The sequence below is a fragment of the Chelmon rostratus genome, chromosome 8, assembly GCF_017976325.1.
Source record: "Chelmon rostratus isolate fCheRos1 chromosome 8, fCheRos1.pri, whole genome shotgun sequence".
Taxonomy (NCBI): domain Eukaryota; kingdom Metazoa; phylum Chordata; class Actinopteri; order Chaetodontiformes; family Chaetodontidae; genus Chelmon; species Chelmon rostratus.
In genome coordinates this window covers 28,366,023-28,391,372 of record NC_055665.1, presented here as the reverse complement: position 1 = coordinate 28,391,372, position 25,350 = coordinate 28,366,023, and the positions used below count along the sequence as shown (strand labels likewise).

The 25,350-nt window shown below is 41.9% G+C and overlaps 3 protein-coding genes across 4 annotated transcripts in view; 1 reads left to right on the top strand and 2 right to left on the bottom strand.

The window, feature by feature from the left end:
* Positions 1–3,348, bottom strand: part of tgfb2 (transforming growth factor, beta 2) — a 62,104-nt gene extending 58,756 nt beyond the window's left edge. For both annotated transcript variants that reach the window (XM_041941841.1, XM_041941842.1), the window contains exon 1: positions 2,056–3,348. In XM_041941841.1, coding sequence (XP_041797775.1) covers positions 2,056–2,401 — 346 coding nt within the window. In that variant the 5' untranslated portion in view covers positions 2,402–3,348. The remainder of the gene's footprint in view (positions 1–2,055) is intronic.
* Positions 3,349–7,176: 3,828 nt separating this feature from the next.
* rrp15 (ribosomal RNA processing 15 homolog) lies at positions 7,177–16,527 on the bottom strand. Its single transcript, XM_041943440.1, has 5 exons — positions 16,421–16,527; positions 15,021–15,337; positions 8,549–8,646; positions 8,267–8,456; positions 7,177–7,912 (listed from the first exon to the last, which is right to left on the bottom strand). Exons 1-5 carry the CDS (start codon positions 16,455–16,457, stop codon positions 7,763–7,765), a joined length of 792 nt encoding a protein of 263 aa, XP_041799374.1. The 5' UTR covers positions 16,458–16,527; the 3' UTR covers positions 7,177–7,762.
* A 3,712-nt stretch (positions 16,528–20,239) lies between these two features.
* Positions 20,240–23,205, top strand: LOC121610482. The gene is made up of 2 exons (XM_041942616.1): positions 20,240–20,373; positions 21,352–23,205. The coding sequence occupies exons 1-2, from the start codon at positions 20,355–20,357 to the stop codon at positions 22,845–22,847; spliced, it is 1,515 nt and encodes a 504-aa protein (XP_041798550.1). The 5' UTR covers positions 20,240–20,354; the 3' UTR covers positions 22,848–23,205.
* The last annotated feature ends 2,145 nt before the right edge of the window (positions 23,206–25,350 follow it).

Sequence of the window (25,350 nt, the reverse complement as noted above, 5' to 3'; positions counted from 1 at the left end):
AGAGGCAGGGCCAAGCATAACATTTAATGCGAAATACACCTCAGGGAGTACAAAATGTCGTTCAAATTTATTTTTGCTTCAGTTTATGTGCTCACATTTCTGATGTAAAGGGGAAAACCACACTGGAGTTAATGGCATGATAGTTTCATCTAATATGATTATTGTGTTTCTACAGCCATGCCTTTCTTCTGATGTTTCTTTGATCTGCTGAAGGAGAATTTCATCTTCCCCACATGGGAGGTCAAAGGTCAGGAGCTGACAGGAGAGAACTGATCCCACACCCTCTGCTTAAAGGACTAGTACACAAACATACACATACATAACATACAAAAATATCCTTTGCGTGTATTTTAAATCAATCTGTGACAGAGTTGGATTTTTTAGGCTGCAGATCATTGTACACTACTCTATACAGAGGGGCTTTTGAGTAGTAATATAGCAACAATATAGTTTAATCACATTTTAGGGCTAATAGTGATGGAAATACTTAAAGGGGCACTCCACCAATTTTAAAAATAAACAACTAAATAAAGAAATAAATAAAGATTTCCACGTGGACAAATCTTAGTAACACCGAAGATCAACGACATGTTGTTAGGTCACCTAGTGCTGAAAATGCATTCCTGGAGAGCCAGGCCAGAGCAAATTGGTAAATTTGAACATCTACATACTTGTAAAACAGAGAGTTACAGCGGATTCCAATTTCGACACTATTAACAAGGACAAGTGGGTCATGAAAGTGTCTAAACAGATTCAGATTCAGACGTTCTACTTGACAGTGGACAATGTGCTCAAGTTTTCTGGACTGCTAGAATCTCTGACTTAAAAGATGATCAAACATGCAAATAGAGATGGTTAAATTGAGTTTAGGTTTAATACTGGATTTATCAATTATTCTAATCAAGATGATATCTCAGATGATAACAGCATAGCCATTCTGAAATGGAGTTAAAGGGCAAATCTTCTGTCATTGTGGTCTGTGCCCATCTGCTCACGATACTTGGGACAACTTGTCTTCTCTCAGCATCTCTGTCAAGATGCCACCCTTCTGACTTCAGGACCAATACTACATTTGGAAATCTGAAGACCAATATCATCACCCCTCCTAGTTTTAAAGCTGTAATTTACAGTTGCTTTCACATTAAATGGCCAATAAAAAGAAATAAAAAGAATCTGGATATAACTAGCTCTTCGGGAATCTTAAAACCCTGCTGAGTGAAGTTTACCCATAGAGGACAGCAGTGAGAGAGACAGAGCAGCAGACAGCAGGGCCAGTTAAGCGTCTTCACTGCAGAACAGCTGGGACACTAATGGGCCAGGTTTGCTCTGCAGCTTTATGGTGACATTACACTGCAGACTTTCAGACAAGTGAGTTTTCAGGGTGGAACTTGATCAGCTGAAGGGAGCGCAGTGGAACTGAATGTACTTTAAAGGGTCGATTCACCAAATAACAAAAATAGTTGCTGTAGTAACAGCGTGCCCATGACTGTGGATAATGCACAGTCAATATTTTTATAGTGGCAATTATTACAGTAGAAAATAGTTCCAATGAGTGGGGAGGAGGCAGAACTCTGAGACACATCTTACTCAAAACCAAAAACTATCTGCATGGAGCCAAAAAAAAAACCAAAAAAACTTGTGATGTTAATTTCAAGTGGAAGAGGCAAACAATACTGACTTTTTCCTCTCCTCTTGTTGGACATGAGAGTGAAAATACAGAAAAGAAAAGAAAGCACTAATGTGAGTGACATCTGCACCAGGATTTGTTGAACTGGCTCTGTTGATAGCCATGCACTCTGACTTGGAGGAGAAGTTGTTGATGTCTGGGAACTGCAGCTCAGCTCCAGCTCCCCCAGTGTATCTGTCTGTTTTCCCCTGCTCTCATCCAGCAGAGCACGGTGGGACGGATTTTACAAGACAATCACAAACACACGTGACCACATACAAACGCTGTTGGGACTCCCAACTTCAGCCAGGGCCACATTGGGTCTGCACATGTGTGAGCACACACACTCACGATTTGCGTAGGCACACGTAAAACATACACATACGTACTCTCTGATGGGTAGAAGGGCTGCATGTCGATCTTGTGAACCTCCTTGGCATAATACTCTTCCTCGCTCCGCTGCCGCTCGCACGTCGCCGCCCGCTCGTTCGCCTTCTCCTGCAGGAGATCCCGGGTGCTGTTGTAAATGGCGACAATGTCCCGGGACACCTCCTCTGGCTCAGGGAAATCCTCAGGGGGGGTGGTAAGCTTCAGTTTGCTCAGGATCTGCCCTCGGATGGCCTCGATACGCTTCTTCTTGAACTGATCCATGTCCAGCGTGCTGCATGTGGACAAACTGAGCGCCACGGTGGCTAAATCCAAAGTGAGGAGAAGACTGACGATACACAGGTTCATCTTCTCCTCCAGTGTCTTCAAATCGCAAATAAAAAAACAGATCCAGGAAAATATTCACCGAGGATACTTAAATTTCGACAGGCAGACGCATAAAAATCAAAGTGGAGAACATTTACGCACATGAGCCAAGTGGCCCCGAACAGTATTTGAAAATCGTATGGATCTAATTCCCCACGTTCAGTAAAGTGTACCTGAAAATCCATTCAACTGTCTCGAAACAAAAAGAGACCCGTCTCTCGACCAGAAGGGATCACACGGATCTATTCTCGGCAGAGAGTGAACACACAGCAGGAGTGCGTAAATGTTCAGCTTAATGTTGCCAAAGGTGGACGCGCGGACATCAAACGGTTCTGAAATCCATGGATGAAAACGAGCGTTAAAAGCAGCTCAGGGGTTATAGTCAGCGGGACGCACAGCCGCGGAGCCTGCGGGACTGAGCACACCTCCACCGCATGAGTGTTCGGCTCGCAGCTTTCCAACCGCACCTCACCCAACACCAGGCCGGGCTCCGAGCTCTCTATCTGTCAGACTTCGGTGTCCTGGTATGCGATTCAATGCTTTTTATTCTCCCGACAGATCAAAAAGTTGTCCAAAAAAACATCAGGACTCTAACCCGACCCTGGCTTTCAGTTGGAACGCTAGGTGCGAACTTTTTCAAGTCTGGCTGACGCGTTAAGGCGAAATCAAAAATGAGAACGAAGTTGTGACTTCACGATGACAAGGTTTTCCTTTAAAAGTAGCTCAGTACGAAAAAAAAGAAAAGAAAAAGGTTTGCCTTCGGTGCGACTGTAGAGCGCTTTCACGCGTCGTCCCTCACCCCATCGAGTTGGGGAATGGCTCTTCTTTTACGCGTGCCAAGCGGAAAGCAGTGGCCGCTTGTAGGAGATTTATAAGAGACTAAAGTTACCTCGAGCTCCCCCCTCCACCCGCTTCAAACCGAAGTTGCGCTCATCACCGTCGGAGATCGGGACCCCTTCAATGCTGCGTTACGAGACGATTTATTGTAAATAGGAGAGCTCACTGTGCCCATTGGGACAGCGCTGCAACGGCTAATGGCCCATTTGCCCCTGGTGCGTCTGGACGCAGGGTCCTAAAGCCCGTCAGGCAGACGCCTGGAATTCTTTACTGCTGTTAACAACACCCCTCCTGTTTTTACGCTTGAAACGGTTTCCATTGTCCTCAATGTTGCAGTTCCTTTAAACACAAGTTTGACTTTTTCAGTTCGTTTTTAAACCCTATTTTGTCCCTCTCTCCTAAGTGTTTTTAGCAGTCATGTGATTGTAATTACATTACATAGACTACTTACTGTGAGCTTATTATTATTAGCCTCTATCTGGGCCCAGGTGTGCTATGTGTTAATTTGATGAGACAGCCATTGACTTAGGCATTGGCAACAGGCAAGCACAGTATTAAAGCTAGATTTTTACATCCTCTTCAACAATTAAGAATTAAGATCAGAAAAATCCCTATAAATCACAACGCACCTTAAAGCCCCATCAGCTGATACTCTGTATGATACATATTATCAGTTCACTTTTCAGTTCAGTTAGAACAAACCAACTGAGAGGAACTGTGGGGCCCAGGGCAGCTGCCCACTTTGCCCTGCTGATATGTAGGTATCCAAAAGTCAAATCACCCCAGGAATGAGACACTGGGTGACAGTTGGGTTGGATCTTTTGATGAAGCTGAAGAAAGAGATGAAAGGGTGAAAAGGAGTGGGCTGTAACTTTCTGTGCAGTCAGACTAGTTACGAGTAGTAGAATCAATAGATAGATAGATATACTTTATTTATCCCAAACAGGGAAATAGCAGTGCAGCAGCGGCATTACACACAGTGAAATAAGTGACAAATTGTGAAATAAGACTATAAAGAACAAACTATCCATCCATCCATTATCTATACACCGCTGAATCCTTTGCAGGGTCACGGGGGGGCTGGAGCCTATCCCAGCCGTCTCTCGGGCGAAGGCAGGGGACACCCAGGGCAGGTCGCCAGCCTACCACAGGGCTACACATATAGACAGAAAACCATGCACACCACTCATTCACACCTACGGACAATTTAGAATAATCAATTAACCTCAGCATGTTTTTGGACTGTGGGAGGAAGCCGGAGAACCCGGTGAAAACCCACGCTGCACAGGGAGAACATGGAAACTCTGCACAGAAAGATCCCAGGCGGGATTGAACCGGGGATCTTCTAGCTGTGAGGCGACGCTGCTAACCACCGAGAGAACAAACTATACATAATAAAATTAAAATAGCGAGCAGTAAAAAGATTATATACATAATAATAAAATAGCAAAATAGTAAACAGTAGTAATGAAAAAGTATTGCACAAAAAAGAATATCTACAGCAAATGGCAGTGTGTGGAAGATAAAGTGTACTGTGACTGTAAGCATAACACAGTGAAGAAGTGAAAATTTGTGAAATAAGACTATAAAGAACAAACTATATATAATAAAATATCAGAATAGCAAGCAGTAAAAAAAAAAAAATAGAGAGCAAGCACACTAAACTGCACCATGGCTTCAAAACACAACAGTTTCCAGGCTTCCTGAAAAAAAAAAAAACTCTGATAAGCAAACTTTTCAATTCTTAACACTGTTTTGCTATTTAGTGCCAACTTTTTTTTTTTTTTTGCTCCATCACATTGTAAACTTGTTTCCTGGGAATTTCAATATGTACAGAAGCATCTCCTGCTCTCCCCAAGTCTGATCGTTGCTTTAGTTTTCCTGCTGTTGAAGCCCTTATTTTAGGTCACATGGGCGATTCAACTGCACACTTAATATTGTCAGGAGCTAAAAAAAATATTTCACTCAGGCTTATTCAGCTAAGTGGGAGGTTCCTCATCAGCCCCACAGTCACACTATCCAAGCCTCTTTGTCACTACATGTGATGTAAGTCAGTCACCAGCCAACTGATCTGACACTTACATCTTTTAAAATTCCACACAGTGTCAGGATCTTACGCATCAGGTCGAATGCAGACTGGCTGTAGTTTATGTTCGAGCAAAATCAGACTTCCCAGGCAGACATGATGTGATCTATGTTGAAGAACATAGTATCTGAGACAGATTGTGCTGTTAAGTCCATGACAGGGGCCACAACAGCAAAGTTCATGGATCGAGGTGTCTATTCAATCCATCTGCTGATTGGATTGTGTCAGATGTTACTGGACAGGACAGGCTCTACCATGTGCTCCTCCTACCTCATCTCTTTTGTGCACTCCCATACACTCTGAGCCTGCTGTTGGCAGCTTGATTTATGCTCACACCCCTCAGAAAATCCCTCTTTTTTTTCATTATTTGAGAAAGCCTGGTGCCGGTCTTCCGCGCTCTCTTCGACCACAGCCGGCCATCCATCAGGTCTGACAGCCGCTCTCTCACTCTCTGTATTCAGAGGCTGCTGCAAACCAGATGGTGTCACTAAATCAGTACCCACACAGACAGACAAGGTGAGGTGGTGCGTTTGAGAGTGTGTCTCAGGCTGAATGTCCCCTCCAACACCTGCTCCACACAAGGAAAACTGCTGTAGCAGCAGACAGGAGGAACGTACAGGACTGGGATTTAATGTTTTCAGTAAAGCTCTGCACATGAGCTGGATGGACTCTGTCCCGATCTACTCTGAGCAGAGGTTAGAAATCAGAACACTAGTGTTATATAACAGCACCTGAATCTGCGAGAATCTCTGTAACGCAGATTACTTTTATTTTTGTCTCATGATGAATACAAATCTTTGATCTGTTTGGCTGATGCTTCAGAATTTATTTTTATGCAGTGTGTCATGACAATCCTTTTGTGTTGAGGCGGGGTAGTTTTGCTGAACAGAAGGCCACCTGTGATCATACTTTGAAACCCAATTTGTACAAAACAAACAAACGTTTATCAGCCATTGGTTTCAGAATATCTCGCCAATAACTCCAGCTGCAGTTGAAAATTAGCCAGCTGGCTGGTGGCTCTGAGCAGAGTGAGCAGACAGAAGTGTCAGAGACAGACAGAGTGGAGGTGGTAAATGAGGCAAAACAGTGGTCTGTTCCCAAGGATTTGTGCCAACAGGGACAGGATAGAAGGCAACATACCAGAGTGGCAGGCTGCAGTGTTGCCATGACAGACGAGCGTCCAGCGTAGTGTAGACAGGCTTCCATGCAGCCATCTACCTTCTGTCTTGATAACAAATTGCGCAAATATTTCCACGGGTTGTGCCATCAGCAAGGGCCAGACACAGGGAGCCCATAGTAAAATAAGTCAGAGAGAGGAGTCAGGACCGCTTCACTTCACCAGGTCAATGCGGCTCACTTTTTAGCTTTTGACATCTTAAAACAGTGTCGACTCGCGACCCTGTCCTACTCGTGACTACTGACTGTGTTCAGTATATTTATTCAACTTTAAATTAAAGTTTGTGGGGCCTAAAGTGGTAAAATGATTAATTCTCAAGAAAATTTAGAAGACTGTGTCACACATACATTTTGCTTCTGCTCTCCTATTGTGTTCACCATTTTACAGTCTCTTTAGGTTTACATACCTATCCCAAATGTTGGGAACCGCTACTTTAAAGGGCAGGTTTGGAAGTTTAAAATCAATATAACAGTAACATGCTGTATATTTATTCAAAGAATTGGTCTCTGTAATTATTCCTCCTCTCCATACTGACCATTAAGAGATCCAAACCAAACACTACACTGTAAGGGCTACATGGACCAAGCTGAGAACTTAAGCTTCATGACCAGACACAAGACCAGTCTACAGAAAGACAAAAGGGAACTGAAGGTGACACATGGATCAGCTGTTTATTCAACCAGCGCTGTACAAAACATTTCTATTTACAGAGTTTACATCATTGCAGGTCATTCAATTACATTATAGTTAGTAGACAAAATGGGAGCAGATTGATGCTGAATCCATGATGGAAGGCAGGAGCTCATTTTGTACCAGTCCACAGAGCGAGGAGTTTCTTTGAGTTCCTCCAGGCTCAATATCTGTCACATTCTATTTCCACATATTAGTTTTTTCATGTCTTTAAAGCACAGTGTGTTTATAGTCACAAATCTTTCTCCTGTCAGCACAAAATATTCAGCAACAAATATCAGACAGTGAGATGTTCTAAGAATGTTTTCTTGAGGGCACAATGAGTAAAGGACTATTTCCAGATTTTCTCTATCCTTTTTGTGCAGTCAACAAACTGCTCAAGAGCGGGGGATCTGTTATTATTTTCCAATGTATTCATTCCCAGACGCAGACATGTTAAGGACGTTCCTGAGGCTTAAGCTGTCCTCTGCATGTCAGGGATTCTGTTTCCCAGACTTTCCCTGAAGGCATCACAGCTGAGTGTACACAGTCCCTTAAGTTTGGTTGGATGGTGTCAGTCTGAATCACTTTCCTCCATCCCCCCTTGTGAGTGTGTATCAGGCTGCTCTCTGTCACTGTCTTTGTCCCAGTCTTTCATGGTGGCTCCCATCATGAAGTCGTCTCTAAGGACGCTCCAGGCGGGCTTCTCCTCTGCTGCAGCGGCCTGCATACAGACAAACACACATAAGTTACATTAGCGCACACACTCGCTTTCTATACTGTGTCCTGCCTTAAGCTCTGATCCATGTCTCCTCAATGCTTTCATGAAGTAACAGTGACCCCATGAGAGCACTCAATGGAATCACAGTTTGTTAGTCATGAAAAGATGAAGTACTACTTTTGTGGTTTTTTTTTCTCTTACTGGTTTGGTGTAGAAGATAATTGAACACACATGTATGAGGAGTTTAACAGCAACAAGGCAGAGAAGCAGCAGCACAGGCTCATAACACAGACACTGGCAGACCATTCTCTTCATATTACCATGAAGCAATGACAAGAAGGACATCATTGAACTTACAGCATTCTTTTCAGTCTTGGTTGTGACTCCTTTGCCTCCGTCCGTCTTTCTTAGCAAATCAATGAAGTCTTTCTTAGAGACACACGAAAGAAACTTTGCCTTCTTCCTCTCTGAGCCACCAACTTCCTTCACCTTGTCATCAATTGTTTTCTGGTGTTTCCTCACTGCGTTGAACAGCTGCACCACCCCCCTGAGCAGGAAAAAGACACAGTGGAATCAGAAATGACATGTGTATCTGAGAATGTTAAACAAAGTCTCAGAGAATAAAAAAGGTATAGACACCTGGTAGCAATTCTTTGTAGAGCTCTTTCGGTCTCCCGGTCCTTCACAATGTCAGGTTTCTCCCTGCACATCATCTCCCATGCTCGCTTCTTGTCAACCTGTTGGACAAATGCATCTTCACATTCAGCTCCGCTAAACTTTTCAAGCTGTACAACATCATGCAAAACCCTGTGCCTCTGTTCTTCCGTGCATCTTGTAAAATATTTCTACATGTCTAATTTCAAGTCTTTCCCCATCTCTTTCCTTTGGCTTCTTATAGTTTCACAGATTTTGCACCAATGAATATGTCCATTCACACTGCATTCAGACCAACAGTAGCCCAGTGTGGAAAAAAAAAAAGAAAAAAAGAAAAAACGTAGCCCTCTCATTCATTTGAATGGAGCCAGTCCAGCAGCACAGCAAGGGAGCCCACACAGCCAGCTCCAGCAAAATAGAAGTTCATCCAGCAAAACTGTTGCACTAGGCTCAACTTTCACCACTATGCGATGCAATGTCATTCAGGAAGGCGATGCTTTGGCAAATCACATACAAGCGAACATTCCTGGTAGATTACTTGGTAATGTGAACACTTTATTTCTACTGTTTACCTTGTGAACGTCGTGAAGAAAGACAAAACAATTGCTGCCATGGTAACTAACCAGAGTTTTAGATCCTGCCTGTGAGTATTATAAAATACTGTGTGGTGTTTTGGCATCTGAGAGCCCGTATAATCCACAGATCTGTTACTAAAACTGGACTTTCTGGATCGTATTTCATGTGTGGAAGATAAAGCAGAGCTGACTTCGGTCTGAACACGCTGAATACTCACGGTGGCCAGTGGTCTCCAGAGCAGCAGCGGCGATATGTGAAACCACGGCAGAACTATGCACTCCTGTCAATCACTTTGAGCAGCGGGCCAATCCCAGTTTTGGAAGTGTTGATGTAGAAGGTCATGTTATTACTATTGTTTTACTAGCTTATATGTCAAGACTCCTGTTTTATCTGTTTTAGAGCCTTGGCTAGCATCTACCATGATCATCTATAATGTGAAAACCTCAGAAATCCACACAGTCAGAAGTGTGTGTCCAGACACAAAAGAGAGAATGCCATCATTTGTAAACAAACTGTGTTTGACCAAGTGTTTTCCTAACATCCTTTATCAATCATGTGTTCACAAAGTGATGAAACCTCGCGACGGAGCCTTTTCGAGGATGCCCCTTTCATTCCCAATCCAATGATACTATCACCTGTTACCAATGAACCAATTTACCCGTGGAATGTTCCAAACAGGTGTTTTTGGAGTATTCCACAACTTTCCCAGTCTTTTGTTGCTCCTGTTCCAGCTTGTTTGAGATGCCATCTTGTTGTCAGAGACCGGTAAACATGTCCTCCATTGTACTTCTCATATCTCTGTCAATTTTCACGGTCTTGAACCTTGCATGCTATAGCCACTGACATGGTCACAGCCGCCAAATTCCTTTTCTCCCTCACTCCCCCACCCTATTGTTCAGCTACAACTGAACAACAGAAATAGAATGAAGGATTACTGATTGTTGATCAGTAATGCTGGACTTATATAAACACTATTGTACATTTAAAGAGCAGTTGTCTGAGATTATTTGTATGTGTTTTGGTAACAGCTGGTTGTGAGGGTCAGTGCTTTAAAAATTGAAGTATTATTCAAAAACAGATGTGTTTATTAGCTAAAAAACAGAAATGAAAATGGGATATAGGCCTACATGTGTTCTGGTGTCCTCAGAACAGGAAGCTATGTCTCTGTGTCAAGACTTGAGAACCATATGTGCCAAGGGAGGCTTCCATTTGACTAAATGGAGCAGCAATAGTCGTGGTGTGCTGGCAGCAATACCAGAGGAGGAAAGAGCAAGGGAGGTTAAGGACGTCTTACCAGTGGAGAGGGCCCTGGGGGTGAGATGGTGTGTACAGTCCGATACCTTTAAATTCAGTGTAACCATCCGAGACAGACCGTTGACCCGAGGAGGAATTCTGTCAGCCGTCAGCTCTTTCTATAATCCTCTAGGGATTCTCGCCCCTGTGATTTTCACCGCTAAGAAGATCCTTCAAGACCTGTGCTGGACAGGGATAGGCTTTGATGACCCCATACCAGTATCTGCTACCCAAGAATGGACAGACTGGGTTAAAGAACTGCAATTGTTGGAAGACTTCTGCATCAGACGATGTTTGAAGCCCCCCAATTTTGGGGAAGCAACTGTGGCCCAGCAGCTGTCAATCCAGAACGATTGAAAGAACTTCCATCTGTAGACCCAGAAGTTAAGGTGTCGGGTGCCATTGTTTCCATGGAACAAGAGGAGGATGATTGTGACACATTTCATCATGGACCCGTCTCACAAGAGTGATGGCCTGGATTCTAAGGCTCAAGACCTCACTTGTGAGCTTCAGGAAGAAATTGGAAATTGTCGCACATCTGTGTCAATCTTCGCCTGATTCAGTGCAAGTGGATGCTCTCAACAAGGAGGTGCATGATGACAAGTCCGTTCATGGTTGTCTTTCAGTGGAAGAGATCAGAGAAGCTAAACTGGAAATAATCAAGTTTGTCAAGGAAGATGTTCCCAGATGAATTAGCGTGCCTGCGAAAGGGAGAGTGCGTGAAAGGAAATAGCCACATATACAAGTCCCATATTGGAGGATGGGATATTGAGAGTTGGAGGACGACTTAGTAAAGCTGCCATTCCTGAGGAGTCTAAACACCCAGCTATAATAGCTAAAGACCTTCACATCTCAGACCTCATCATACGGCATAACCATCAGGAGGTTGGCCATGGTGGCAGGAACCGTGTGCTGTCAAGGCTGCGGCAGCGCCATTGGATTCCTTAGGCTAGTGTTGCCATAAGGAAAGTCTTGGCTAAGTGTCATTTGTAGCCGGTTACATGGAGCTGCAGGACAACAGCAAATGGTAGATTTGCCTATTGACAGAGTTTCAGCTGATGAACCTCCCTTCAGTTATGTTGGAGTTGACTACTTTGGACATCAAGCATGGGAGGGGTCTGGTGAAAAGATATGGAGTCATCTTCACATGTTTGGCAGTAAGAACAGTGCACATTGAAGTTCCTTCATCTCTGGACACAGATTCATTCATCAATGCCTTACAGCACTTTTTTGCCAGAAGAGGGCAGGTCAAAGAGCTATGTTCCGACAATGGCACTAATTTCGGCGGTGAAGAGCGTGAATTGAAATGAGCCATTGCGGGATGGAACCTGAAACAAACCAATGATGCACTCTTCTTGAAAGGAATCAAGTGGACCTTTAACCATCCTACTGGATTTGCATCATGGTGGAGCCTGGGAGAGGTTAATTCGCTCCATCAGGAAGATTTTAATTCCACACTGAGAATTCAAAATCTGGATGAGGAGGGACTACACACAGTACTCTGTGACGTGGAATCAATTCTGAACCGCAGACCGCTTACGAAAGTATCCACAGATCCAAACAACCTGGAAGCATTAACACCCAACCACCTTCTTCTTCTCAAATCCAAGCCCAGTCTTCCACCCGGTTTGTTTCACTTGGATGACAGTTATGCATGCCAGAGATGAAAGCAGGTACAACACATTTCTGACCTCTTTTGGAAAAGATGGACTAAGGAATATTAGCCACAGCTGCAGGAGCGACAGAAATGGGCAACGGTCAAGCGTAACTTCGTCCCTGGGGACATAGTGCTTATAGTGGATGATTCTGCAACTCGGAACTCCTGGATTATCGGAAGGATTACGGAGGTAGATCGAAAAGGACTTGTACGGCAGGTCCGCATCAAGACCCGAACCAGCACTCTCTGCAGGCCTGTGACCAAGATTTGCCTTCTTCAGGAGTCTGCATTGTCCTGAAGTCTGTTTTTTTTTTTTTTGGCTTCACCTTTGTTTGTTTTTGCTTGTTTGACTTGACTTGAGTGGTTATTCAATCTGAAGAACGGACCAGTGCTGTCCTGACATGACTTTACCTGACTTAAAAGAAGAATGAATCAAGAACTCACATATTAGATGATGGACAATTTGGTCAGGCAAGGTATGTTTTTTTTCCCTAATTCAACCTCTTGGCGGCTAAGTGGATCAGGATAATCGCCTAAAACCTTTTGGCTGTTGTCTGTAAAATGTGTTCTCTGCAGACAATGTTTACGCTTTAATAGGGTTGTCCCAATCAAATTGTTTTTGTCCAAATCCCAGTTCTTTGATATTCACTTCCTGTCAGTATTGATTTGATCAAATCCTTTTAATTACATGGCTGCAGAAGAGTCAGTATGTAATGCTTATTGAATATGTTTCAGACACTTTGAAACAACAGCTGCAGTTTTGGTAAATTATGATATACCTCATCAGTCATGAGCTACAACTTCATTCTACTTCAAACTATTAAATTTATAATCTCTGAAATTATTAACATGATATGAATGTGTAATTTTAACTGGAGACTTGCCAGAGTGAAGACAGAGAATAAAACAGTGTAGTATTAAAAGAGAATCCAGTTCAGTAAAGAAAGCATCAGCATTTGATCGGCTTTATTTTGGCTGGTACCAATCCATTAAAATATGCCACGATTAGCTCTGATACCCATCCACAGGATCAGGACATCTCTTGGCTTTCAGAACACTCTACAGCTACGAGTGGACTGTGATGGTAGTTCAACACTGTGACAGTGGAGGAGGTTGTATCAGTGTCTGTTTCAAAGGTAATTTAACTGACTAAGCTAACACTCAACACCAGAGCTGAGAACTTCAGAGCAGCCGACAGAAACAAGCTGATCTGCCCTCTGTTTGTATCAACCTTCTTCATTTCCATTAGTTAGTTTTGTAGTTATCTTGAGTTGCTCTTTCTACATTGATGCAGCTTAAAAAAAAAAAAAAAAAAAGAAAAAAGAGAGAAAAGTGAATCGACTGACAAAATTAGATTCAACTCAGAGGCTTGTCATTGGATGATATGAATCATTGACTATTGGGGGCAGCCTTAGACACCACTCAAAATGGTTTGTGCCTTCTCAAATAACAAAGGCTGATGACAGATTTAATTTGACTTTGAGTTTTTTTATTTTTAAACATGGTTGTGTAGCCCTGGTTAAAAGTAATTTAGACATTAAAATATAAAAAGTTTGGATACCATGTTCATAATATGGTTAAAAAACTTCATATGAAGGGATAAAATGTAAGGAAACAAATGTCATAACCTGTACAGTTAAAATGTTAGCGCTCATGTAAATGAGATGCTTTATTTGACATGTATTTGAGCCAGCATGTGAAATCAGAGAAGACCATCTAACTGGGTAGCATATGTGTCAATCATGCTTTTCTTTACTGTGACTGAATGTCAGGAAGCTAATCAGCCAACCAAATTTCACTCTCAGGTAGAGGGGTAGGGCTTAGTAGCAAGCTGCTAGCACCTGTGCCGTGGATAGATGCGGAAACTATCGTTGCTGAGTGAATAATAATTGCGCAAGAACAATAGTGTCGATAACTAAATAGTTGACGACCAGTCGCTATCAGGTTTTGGACTGTTGTGACCTGCAAGGAGGAGATGGACATTGGTGACTGTACGAGAGAGACGGGAAAGCTCCTTTGGACTGCTTTGGAGAAGTTTCGCTCCTGCTGGTGTTTACTGGAGACTGTCACTGCTGTTTCTGTTTTTTCTTCTTCTGCGCTCTGCTGTTTGACCATCCCGAAGCTTCATCTCGCTTACCCCCCTGACTGACAGTATCCCTGGATTCATGAGTAATTACTGATTGCAAAACCTGCACGTACCTTTTATTTTGAATTCTTGTGTACACAAGTGAAGGGTCCATCACAGTTTAAAGGCCTCCACGCTCTCAAGCTTTGTCTCAGGCCTGCAACTAGGGTTTGTATACCACCTGCAGACTGTGTGTGTGTGTGAGAGAGTGTGGGCCACAGGTATATTGTTGTTTTTATTAATTTTGTTAAAGAGACTATGCCCATGAGATGTAAAAGGTAACTGATGAAGACTGAGATTCAGTTCATTTTACATTTAGTTTACTAGTGATTTGAGGTAACACTGTTGTTACATTTGAAAGAAAAATGAACTAAACTTGTTCATATTGCATTTAAAGTACTCTTGTTGTGGTGTATTTCATTATAGGTAATTCTTGGTATATTCAAATCTGATTTAACAGGGTGAAAGTTAAAAACAGATACATACTAAAAAAGGAAGGTATAAGAACATTACCTATTACATACTAATTATATTGGAGGCACAGCTAATTCATTCTTTAATTTAAAAAACAAGGGAATAACAGTAGTTTATAAATACAGGTAACAGTGCCATTATATTTAAAACCGTACCCAGGCCCCGCCCATAGTATAACTACACATATCAGAGTCGCATAATTTCATACCAATACATTGGATGGGTGTCACAGTTACTGCACATATGAGGACTATATGGGATGCGCTCACTTGCCATGAAAGAATATGAAAGTAGCCTCACAGTGTGCATCACTAAGTCACGGTGCTGATTACCTGCTTCTTTCTCTCCAGCTGCTCCTGTCTTTCTTTTTCCTTCATCTTGTCAAGCTCTTTGTTCTTCACCAGGATGCTGGTTTTGCTCTCAGGGGTTTCCTTCCCCAGGATCTTTGCCATGGCTTCTGCCCATCCAGCATTGGCGTTATTGTCATCCCCCTCCTCATCCTCGGCCTCCTCCCCATCACTGCTTCCATCACTGTCTTTATCATTTTCTCCTCTATCGCTCCCTTCATCATCTGACCTTTCACCGTCGCTCTCTCCAACAGAATCACTATGGTCATTGTCATTGTCAAACTGAGGCTCTGCATTGTCTCCTGAGTCACAAAAAGAAATAAAAATGGTTATAATGTGAGCGCATGCACGCGCACACACACACACACACACACACACACACACACACACACAAACACACACACACACACACACACACACACACAATTCTGTGGCCAAATAAGTTCTGACTATGTTGTCTTATTGCTGTGAATCGCTTCTAAACGTTTACAGCTGTAAACAGTATACAGTAGTCCCATGTATTCATACATAGATACGGAAGAAACACAATTCAAGTGATTTGAAACTTTAACATAATCCATCAGAGTGCACATCGACAGGTTGAATAGGAAACAAAACATTTTTTTTCTATTCTCCTAGGTGGATAGCTGACAGTAGAGAAACAGCTGGAATCAAAGCGGGAATGCTGCGCGATTAACTATTCAACCAGAGAAAAGCAAATATTAATGTCAACCCATGCAGTTTAGAAAAAAAATAAACCTTTTTGTCTTTATTTTGGAATTTCTTCCCTAGAAATTTGATTACGGAACAACAATGTAAAAATTATTATTTCAAAAAAAATTAACATGGATGTTCACTCGTCGTTGTTCGCTTCCTGGCTTTTCTCTGTTCCTGCACACCTGTTGTTCGTATACTTGGTATTATTGACCTACATAAAGAAGTAACATATCCAATGTCATAATGGAATGTATCACAACCGTGTACGCCGAGCTCTGCGACGTCTTATCGATATGTATGGAAGCCTCAGGGATTGACTCCTGAACGACGTTTAGTGTGCTGTTCTATAGCTGGAGCGCAGAACGGACACATTCGCCACAGTGTTAACATTGAGACAATGACTGTTTTCCCTCTTGTGACAGCTAACGTTAGGTAGCTAATACGATAGTCCACAATGCTGCATTTCTTTTTGTACCAAAAACGTCATCTTAATTTACATTATGTAACGTTAGCTGGCTAACAGGAACAGTGTTTTGTTCAGATAGCTATTGAGCATAAATACCGTTAGCGAGCTAAATATCGTTTATTTGTGAGATTACAAATCAGAGGCAAATACGTAACACGTGGTTTTCCTCTGGCAACGTTAGTGAGTGGATCTAAAAACTCACCAGATATCTGCACGCGTGTTTCCATCAGAGCTGCCATGATGGCGTTTGAGTAAAACTGTTCCGTAAGAGTACGCCTACTACACAGCAAAGGTTCCGGTGTTGTGTCGAAGACTGTTTCCCGTCGGGTTTGTTCACTCCTACTGTGTCCGCTGGCCAAACGTCTTCTGCCTTGTCCACTCCCACCATACTTCAGAATGCTCTTTAATCCTGCTCCTATTCGCTCTATTCTTTTATTATCTTCTGTCGTGTTCTTTCTTTGGGCATAGAACAGTAGCTGTAACTGCTGACATCGAGATTTTGATGTGTTTTTCACTGAAAATCGAGTTTCTCTTCTAGTTTTCCATTAGATTTTTACAATGTCGGTTGTATTTTTCTTTTTTTTGTTGTTTGTCTGTTTTAGTGTCAGTGGTTTTCAGTTTCAATTTTTTGTCTCCGTTTAGTCGCGGAGAGGATGGCTTTGCGGGAGGAGCTAATGATCGCTAATGTCATCAGAGCTAACGTTAGGGTGCTGTGTGAAAAACAAGAGCAGAGAGAAACACAATGCTTTGCAATGCGGGAGTTCCAGGCAAAGTATGTGGGACACGATTTCTAGTCCTTCTTCATCCTTTTAGGCTGATCCAAGCACCCGTACTGTAACGGCAAGCGTAGACATATAAACGTAGACGCCTTATCAAGTGGGTTGGCCCGTTGCAGCGAGACGTCAGCGTGTCCGTCATATTGGATGATGCAGATCTGCCCCGTAAACTAATGGAAGGAAATGGACAGAGCTTCATAAATAGAGATGGAATTTATGGCCCATTGAGGGGAGCCGGATCTTGGTGAGCCATTCCCTGCAAAGAGCCGTTCAAAAAAACTGTCTCCTTTGGCTCATTTTTATTTTTAGTAAGTTTAAAGAAGGCAGTCTGGCCTTAACTCGTTTTATCCTGGAAATAACCACTGGGAGGAATGATTTTAGATGTCCCACCAATGTGAGTGAATTATTCTGAAATATTGATTATAACGTTATTTGACATGTGTGGATTAGATTTTAAAGTCTGATCTGGATTAATTGTAAATATTCCACAGGGTGGCGCCATATCACTCTGCTTTGACAGTGACGTGAATTACTCTTTGTACAATTTTTTTTTTTTTTTTTCTTTGTTACTGGCACACTCAGGTGAAGGCAGCGTGCACAACGTGGCGTGATGCTATTTGCATATCTAATAAGCACCGCGCAGCTGGGCAGCGCTCCTCCCCATGAAACTGGAAAAAAAAAAAAAAGGAACGGTTCCCAGCTGCGACTCGGTTCCCATCGTTCATGTTAACGAGCCGTTCAAAAGAACCAGTTCGTCCATTAACGTCACAACACTATTTATAAAGTCCCTTTCTACAAAGTGATTTAAGTTAGTACATTTTATCTACCCGTTCTCACGCACTAATATATTTGGGAGACAAATGTGCATCAAAAACAACGTTTTGGAACTTTTAATGTGATGATTACAAATGTTTACTCCTTATATGTTTAGGACATAGGAAATTATTTTACGAGATTTACTGCTACCAATGTAGGTAACACTGTTACTGTGATGATAAATATTGAAATATTTATGTTAAACATCTGTGTTTGTAATAACCAGATCCTGAAACGTGGATGTGACAGGTGGGTTTCCTGAATAAAGAGCACGTACTTTTACATTTAACTGATTTTCATTAATCATTTGATATTCATTGATTGATGAATGTGTGTCTGTGTGTGTGTGTGTGTGTGTGTGTGTGTGTGTGTGTGTGTGTGTGTGTGTGTGTGTGTGAACATATATACATACATCTATCTATATAGGGGGAGCAATGATGAACATATATACATATATCTATCTGTACAGGGGGCACTGATGAACATACATTTTTCTGAACATATATAAATTCATCACAAAACAACAAACATGTAGAAAACAATCAGGAGTTTGTCATCGAAAAACACATAAAAATATACTTGTATTTAATAATAGCTTGTTTGTTTACCTGTAATGACCATACAAGCAGGTGTGCAGGAAGCCAAATGAATGTGACCTCAGTGCATTGTTTTATTGCTCTTGAATGTATGACCATTATTTCAGATGGTAAGTCTTGGCAGTCACAAGCTGATCTAGCTGTCTCCTGTTTTGAAGAGATGGCTGGCTGTATGGTACTTTCCGCTGTGCCTATTATATAAGACTGTGGAGTTCACACAAGCCCCACTGTTTTTCAAACGTTTCACCTGAACATCACAGTGAAGGACCACCTGGTGTCACAGCTTTGGATCAGTGGTTCGGCACAGTGTTTCCAGAAGTGCTCACTGGCTTCATACACAGCTGATTCTTTAACCACTGGATCACGGGACATCACTGGAATCGGGACTTTTTCTCTCACTCAGACACACTGACACATTATTAAAGTCTTATTTTTTTTTTATCCTGTACAGTTTGTTGTATTTTTAGATGAACTATGACTACCTTAATTTCCCCTAGGGGATCAATAACGTTCAATGTTATATTAACCAGCAGAGATGAACAGACTTTACATGACATACAGTAACAGTACTCATGATGATGATGAATTTTTATGAAGTACTACAGTAATTCAGTTATACCGATGTAGAGTTAGTCATTTGTTCTGCTGTCTTTGGGGCAGCTGTGGCTCAGGGGGTAGAGTGGTCATCCATTTCTCAGAAGATGGTGAAGGTTTGGACTACTACTCTGTCAAACTCGCTGTGCTCTTTAGCAGTCAGCTCCCCCTGCTGTCCATAAGGTGCCTCTGCGCTGTTTCAAACCCTCCCTCCAGTCTTCGGGCCACACCTCCTCAATTGCAGACAACAAATGGCCATAACTGATGGAAAATGGAGAAGATAAAATGCCCCGAATTAATCTTTTGAGTATTTCCATTTTAAGCTTTTCCATGCACCATTTTGAGTTTTTTTTTTTTTTTTTTTGCAATTTAATCTTAAAATCCTTTTCGTTACCTACAAAGCCTTAAATGGTAAGGCACCATCTTATCTTAAAGAGCTCATAGTACCCTAATACCAAAAAAATATAAAAAAAAACAAGCAAACAAACAAAACAACAAGTTGATTCCACTCAAAAGTATGATGTGTATCAAAGCATGACATATCTTATTTCTCGTTTTTTTTTTTTTTGTTTGTTTGTTTTGTATTTCCTAATGCTTCACATGCTGCAGTATTCATGTATGCATGATGTCTTTGATTTTTTTATGTGTCAATGCATGCACAATTATAATTACTGACAAATGCCACCATTGTTGAACACATTGTGCAATTACAGATTGAGATGCTGTATGCGTAAACATAAGCGTAACCTTCTATTTGTCCATTACTGTAGATGAAAACTTTGAAGACAATTTCTATTCAAACCCAAAATAAATAACAAATAAAAAGAATCGTCCAGCCTTAAGTGGAGGTATGCACTGTGATTGCTCACATTGTGAATATGCAGTCCATCACTTTTTCAACTGAAAGACCAGAATATGTGACAGGACACAATATGATGAAATCACTCAGTATCTGTTTACAACCAGTTCTCAGAGAAGCTGGTGTAAGGGAGTGACGGACAGGATGGCTTAGATGAGAGAGGATGAGGAGACAGATACCATGGCAGATTACAGATACTGCAGTACAGGAATGCTGCCTCACATGTGACAATGAAAACCAGCGTGGTGCAGAGATCCTAAAGATTAGGACAGGATCACCCGGAGAGAAGATACAGAAAGAAAAAAACGGTAGTGGGTGTGTCCTGTATGGGCTGCTGTCATATAATCAGGGGAAAAGAAAAACTTTCAACTACATTTTATGACTGGCAGGGTGTTGCCAACTCTCTTAGGAAACAGGTCTGGAGAAAGCCAGACATAATTCCAGGGGAAAAGGATTCTTCAGTCTACTTCAGTCTGCAGCCCTTTTCAGAACAACATGGCACAGTGTAAACTGGGTAAAAATCTGCATTTTTGTTGTGTGTGTGTGTTAATGACTGAAAGTTGAAATGCATGGTTGCCTGTTTTGCTTGTGTAAACTTAAAGCACAATTAGCAGTGTAAAAGTGATTCTTTTTGTGATAATGTGTCCAGTGGTTTCATTTTCTACATACTAAGTATACATATATTTTTATTGACTTTGGAGGGTTACAATAATAGTATGAAAACTATTCAGACCTTTACTTTGTGTATTGTTCCTTTTTTCCACTTTTACTTTCCCAGTTTAATGTCGCGAAGTAGTGAGAAAACATAGGAATTGTTGCACCAGGTGCTTGTCGTGGTTAAACCTGATCAACCAGTCTGTTGAGATCTCTGAGTGCAGGCTCGTCATGCTTTGCAGACACAATGAGAGTTAAGTCGCTTACACATCATGAAAGTTATTAAAGTCATAACTGAAACGTTTACATGTATTTTCATGTCGTACAGATGAGTAACTGTACAAAATTAAATGTTCTCACTTGATTATGAAAAAGAAAATCAAAGCAGTCAAGAAAAATAAATGACTCGTTACTGGTCATATCTTTTTATAAATACAGTAGGTGGTAAAATGCTACATTGGCATGAGCCATGTGGCTCTGCAATAGTGAGGCAAAAGCACAGTCTAACCGGAGTAGGTAAAATATCATCTAGACACAGTAGCCCCATATTTCTCTCCACCAAAAGTCCCGAACAGTTTAAAAAGTCTACGAATGAAGGAAAGACACAATGAAAACTTTTAATGTATCATCAGGTAAATATTAAATGCATAGCCTACTATTAAACAGTACACTTTGCTAAAGAACTTAGCAAAATACCCATCAAGTAAAAACTCAATTAAAAGAAAAACTAAATCAGATATCAGGAAACTAACCATTGTTGAAAGAAGGGAAACCCCACAAACCTCACATTAAAGTCACTTTGTCACAGGTTAACAGTTTTGTTTGTGTCATGTTTCAGGAGTAAGCAGCCCTTTAATGAAGGCAGTTGTGGGGTTTGCACTCGGAGCAGTGGCCGGATGCATACTGGGAGCCACAGAGGATCCAGTGGACAGGACCCTGTCAGTGATGACTGCAGCTGGTCCACTGAAACCAGTGATGGAGGAAGTGAAGACAGTGGGTGCTCTCGGGCTGGGGACCCTAATTGGAGCCACAGCACTGACCATAGCGATGACCTCAGTCGTAGCTGGTGTGATACTGGCAGCAGCAGTAGCTTCAGTGTTCGTGGCCACGAAGAGTTGCAGTGCCTCCCACACAGATTCTGTCAGTTTGTGGGCATCAGCAGGACTCGCCGGGGCTTTTGGGACCACTCTTAGTGGAGCCACATTCGGGATTGCTATTGAATGGATTGTCAAGAATTATGGCATGATGGGCCTTCTGTGGGCACTGAGTATTTTCACTGTGCTCAAACCACCCCTGAACTTTGTATTTAAGATCCTCTGGAAGCAGGGTGAGGCCTCTTGCAGTCTGGTATCCACAGACTGGGCCAGGGAGAGGGAACAGATTGAGATTACAGAGTCACAGCAGAGAGAGAGAGTGGCTATGCAGATAGAGCAGAGGATCCTGATGTTGGAGAAGGGAGTCAGCACCAGCGGGATGGAGCCCAATACATGGGTCACTGAGCGAAGGCAGAGAGAGGAGATTGAGAGGAAGAAGATGGAGAATGAAGAGGCAGAGATGGAGCAAAGAACAATTCAAGACTGGATTAACACCGTGGTGGTCAAACATGTGGACTTCTTGGCTTTCTCAGGGATACCAATGACAGTGGTCGCTATAGTAACATCAGGATTTGGGGTGTTTGGTTACGGAGGCCACCAGTCTGTGTTTATTGTACTTCTGACTTTGGTTACGTTAATAGCCTATTTGCTTCTGAAATCATATGACTTCAAATTCTGGATGTTGGTTGGATGCATGGGAATGCTTGCAACCTTTGTCATTGCCATGCTCACCCTACACGCCGGGCAGGTGGTTGTAACGACTGCCATGAAGATGAGAGCGGCAGGACAGAGTCAGCAGTCCAGGGAAAACATCAGCGCTGTCATGGACCACCGATCCTCTCTGGAAGCTTTGAATGCAGCTTTCTTTGTGGCAAAACTGTGTGAGCTGGGTTTGGGGGCTACAGTGGGGGGGGCGCTGGTGAGGCGAGCAGCTGGAGAGGTGAAAGTCATAACAGGGGCAGCTTTAGTGGTGCTGGGTTTACTGGCTGGGGTGGAGGTTTTATCCCCAGTGCTGGGAGAAGGGGGGAAAGCTGGGGCACTACTGGGGGTGGTGGGAGCAGCGGGGGTGGCTGTGGGTGCAGCTGCAGCTGTGGCTGGAATGTGGTCCTCATGGCCAGGAACTTTGGTAACAATAGCAGGGTTGGTTATAGGAGCAATAGGGATGGGAAAATGGCACATTATCAACATCGGACTGCAGGTGACTGTGGCCTATGTCTTCGCTATGATCAATCCATTTTAACACAACACACATTAAGATCCCATAGTTTGTCATACAAGTAATCTGTTTTGGGTGACTCTACTTTAAAGGATATGTGTGGTGATATTGTGTGTATTTCTCACAGTCAACAAATCCCATGAAAAGGGGCACCAGAGTCAGAGTCACTGTTTGAAGTGACTTATATTAAATGTTGGACAGTCACAGTCTCAGTCAAAAGAAGCATTTTTTGTTTTGTTTTGTTTTGGTTCCTTACCCTTCAGCATCAAGTATCTGCAGATACTGTTTGAAATGTGAAATTTTTTTGGTCCATACATAATACAACTGCACAGTGCAAAATTGCAAGTATTTTTCTATAACATTAAAGTCCTCTCCGAAAGTGTTTTTTCTGAGTCCTAAAGTTGAATGTTTGAGCATGTTTCACTGAGCAGAATGAAACAAGGGGTACATCCCAATTCTCTAAAACTGCATCCACGTTTCCCGCATTTGTGTCTTTTCCTTGCATTTTAGTCCATGACACCAGGGATGCATGGAGAGACGCAAGGAAACCATGCAAGAGAGAGAAGAAACGAGGAAATATGTTTTAGGAGGATTGAGACGTCCTTTCCTCTGAAGTGTCACATGACACAACGTCTGTTTCTGATGACGCGACAGTTCGAATGAGGAGCGAGGAAACGACAAGACAATTGAGATGCACCCAATGTGCCAACTTTGACAATAAGCTGTTTTCACTTTCATCTACTGAAATTGGAACGTTTCTGTGTGCTCATTCAAAATCCTTTAATTCAATCTTTTTAAGGGGTGGGCCTATGAGCATGATCTGTGACATCAAATAGTTTAAAAGCCAATACTGATCAAATATTCAACTTACACAAGTGTGATGTGGAGACTCCAAGCCTCCAGTGCACAAACTCTGAGAATGGACTTTTCTGTAAAGGGGGAAACATCTCCTATAAAATAATTTAAAATTTTGAAATTAAACATTACGGTTGGGTGGTAATACCAGGGTATAAAATAGCAACAGTGCCCATTTCATTACGATCATAAAAAAAATCTGCTGTACAATGTGCACATATATAATAAACACCGTAAGAATATTTGTCCAGAACTATTGTCTGTGTGTTAGATTTAAAACAAAAGTAAACTGACCCAAATGCTGAAAACTCAGAGATATGTAAAAAGTCAATGGGTTTAGTGAAAGTTCCAAAAATGTGCAGCAGGTGAATCTGAACACTGAAGTGACACGAAGGCAGAAAGCAGACAGGCCGAGAGCGAATCCAGTTCCAGATTACTCACAGTACAGACTGACAGGGCATAGGCTGGAGCACAAGATAGACACCTGAACACAGGTAGCAGAAGTCAGGGAGGCAGACACGCAGGCAATGCAAAAAAAAAAAAAAAAAAAAAAGTCACCATGCTACCGCTTAGGTGAACAGACGATTAGATGAGTACTGGGTGGAAGGCTGGTGCTGTGGCAAAGTCTTAATGTAACATAAAATGGAAAGTCACAGTTGATGTGCACTGTAGCCACCCTGTGGCAGGAAACAATGTTGCAACAATTGACAACTCCCTCAAAGTCCTCCAGTGTGATTTCTTATTAGCTAGTGTGGGGATATTTGGGGAAGGTTAAGTGGTATCCAAAATTAGATACCTCTCAACCTTATTACATATTTTTGCATAATCACAAATTCAGGATTTTTTAATGAGGGAGAAGGAATAATATTAAGATTTTAATTTAACTTTTTGTGGACAAAATACATAAAAAACACATTATTACGAATTAATATTTTATATAATATGCTTTATTATGTTATAGTGTTTTGTATTTTTATGTGTCTGTGCCAAGGGGCCCATTGCATTAGAATCTCTCTGTGTAAATTAATTGAAAGTTTATATCTTTCAAGACAAAATTTTGCCTCTGCCCAGTTTCCAAACATTCCAGGTTCCAACTCAAATTGTCTTAGAGATAAAAAGGTAAGACAGGCATTGTTAATCTAGGAGAATGTTTCTGTAACCAAGTCCCTGATCCAATTTGTACTTTTATTTAAAGCCAGGACCTAAAGAACCAAGCTCCAGAGTTGTGATTCTATTGGCTCTATTGAAATAGGCTCATCATCGTCACCTCACAAAGATTTTGGTTAGTTCGAAAGATGAACTAGTAATATGACAGATTTATATGTTTCCTTTGTAAGTTTCATCTTGAGGAAATAAATCTGAAAGTTCAGTTCCTTTCAAGCTGCAGGTAACATGCATGGGAATGGTAGGGAGTACATTCATGGCTGTATCACCTACACATGATAAGCAGGATGTGACAGAATGTGGCAAAACCTGTATTTCATGGTGAACCACTGCATGTCTGAACCTCCAGCTACAGGTGAAGAACTGTAAAATACAAAGGAATTAGGAGAAAATGAACTATGATTCACTTAAATATTTCTCTTGAAACTTTCTCAACACAGCTATTTCTCAGTTCGGGTTTCATGATTTATTAGAGCAAATACAACAGCAAACAAGTGTATTGTTCCTT

Bases quoted from the DNA above. Each gene is read 5' to 3' on its own strand.
- rrp15 (XM_041943440.1), bottom strand. From the start codon at position 16,457: ATGGCAGCTCTGATGGAAACACGCGTGCAGATATCTG. The intron at 8,647-15,020 runs GTAATCAGCACC...TTTGTCCAACAG, and splicing joins AGCTGGAGAGAAAGAAGCAG to GTTGACAAGAAGCGAGCATG. The intron at 8,457-8,548 runs GTGTCTATACCT...TTTCCTGCTCAG, and splicing joins CTACAAAGAATTGCTACCAG to GGGGGTGGTGCAGCTGTTCA.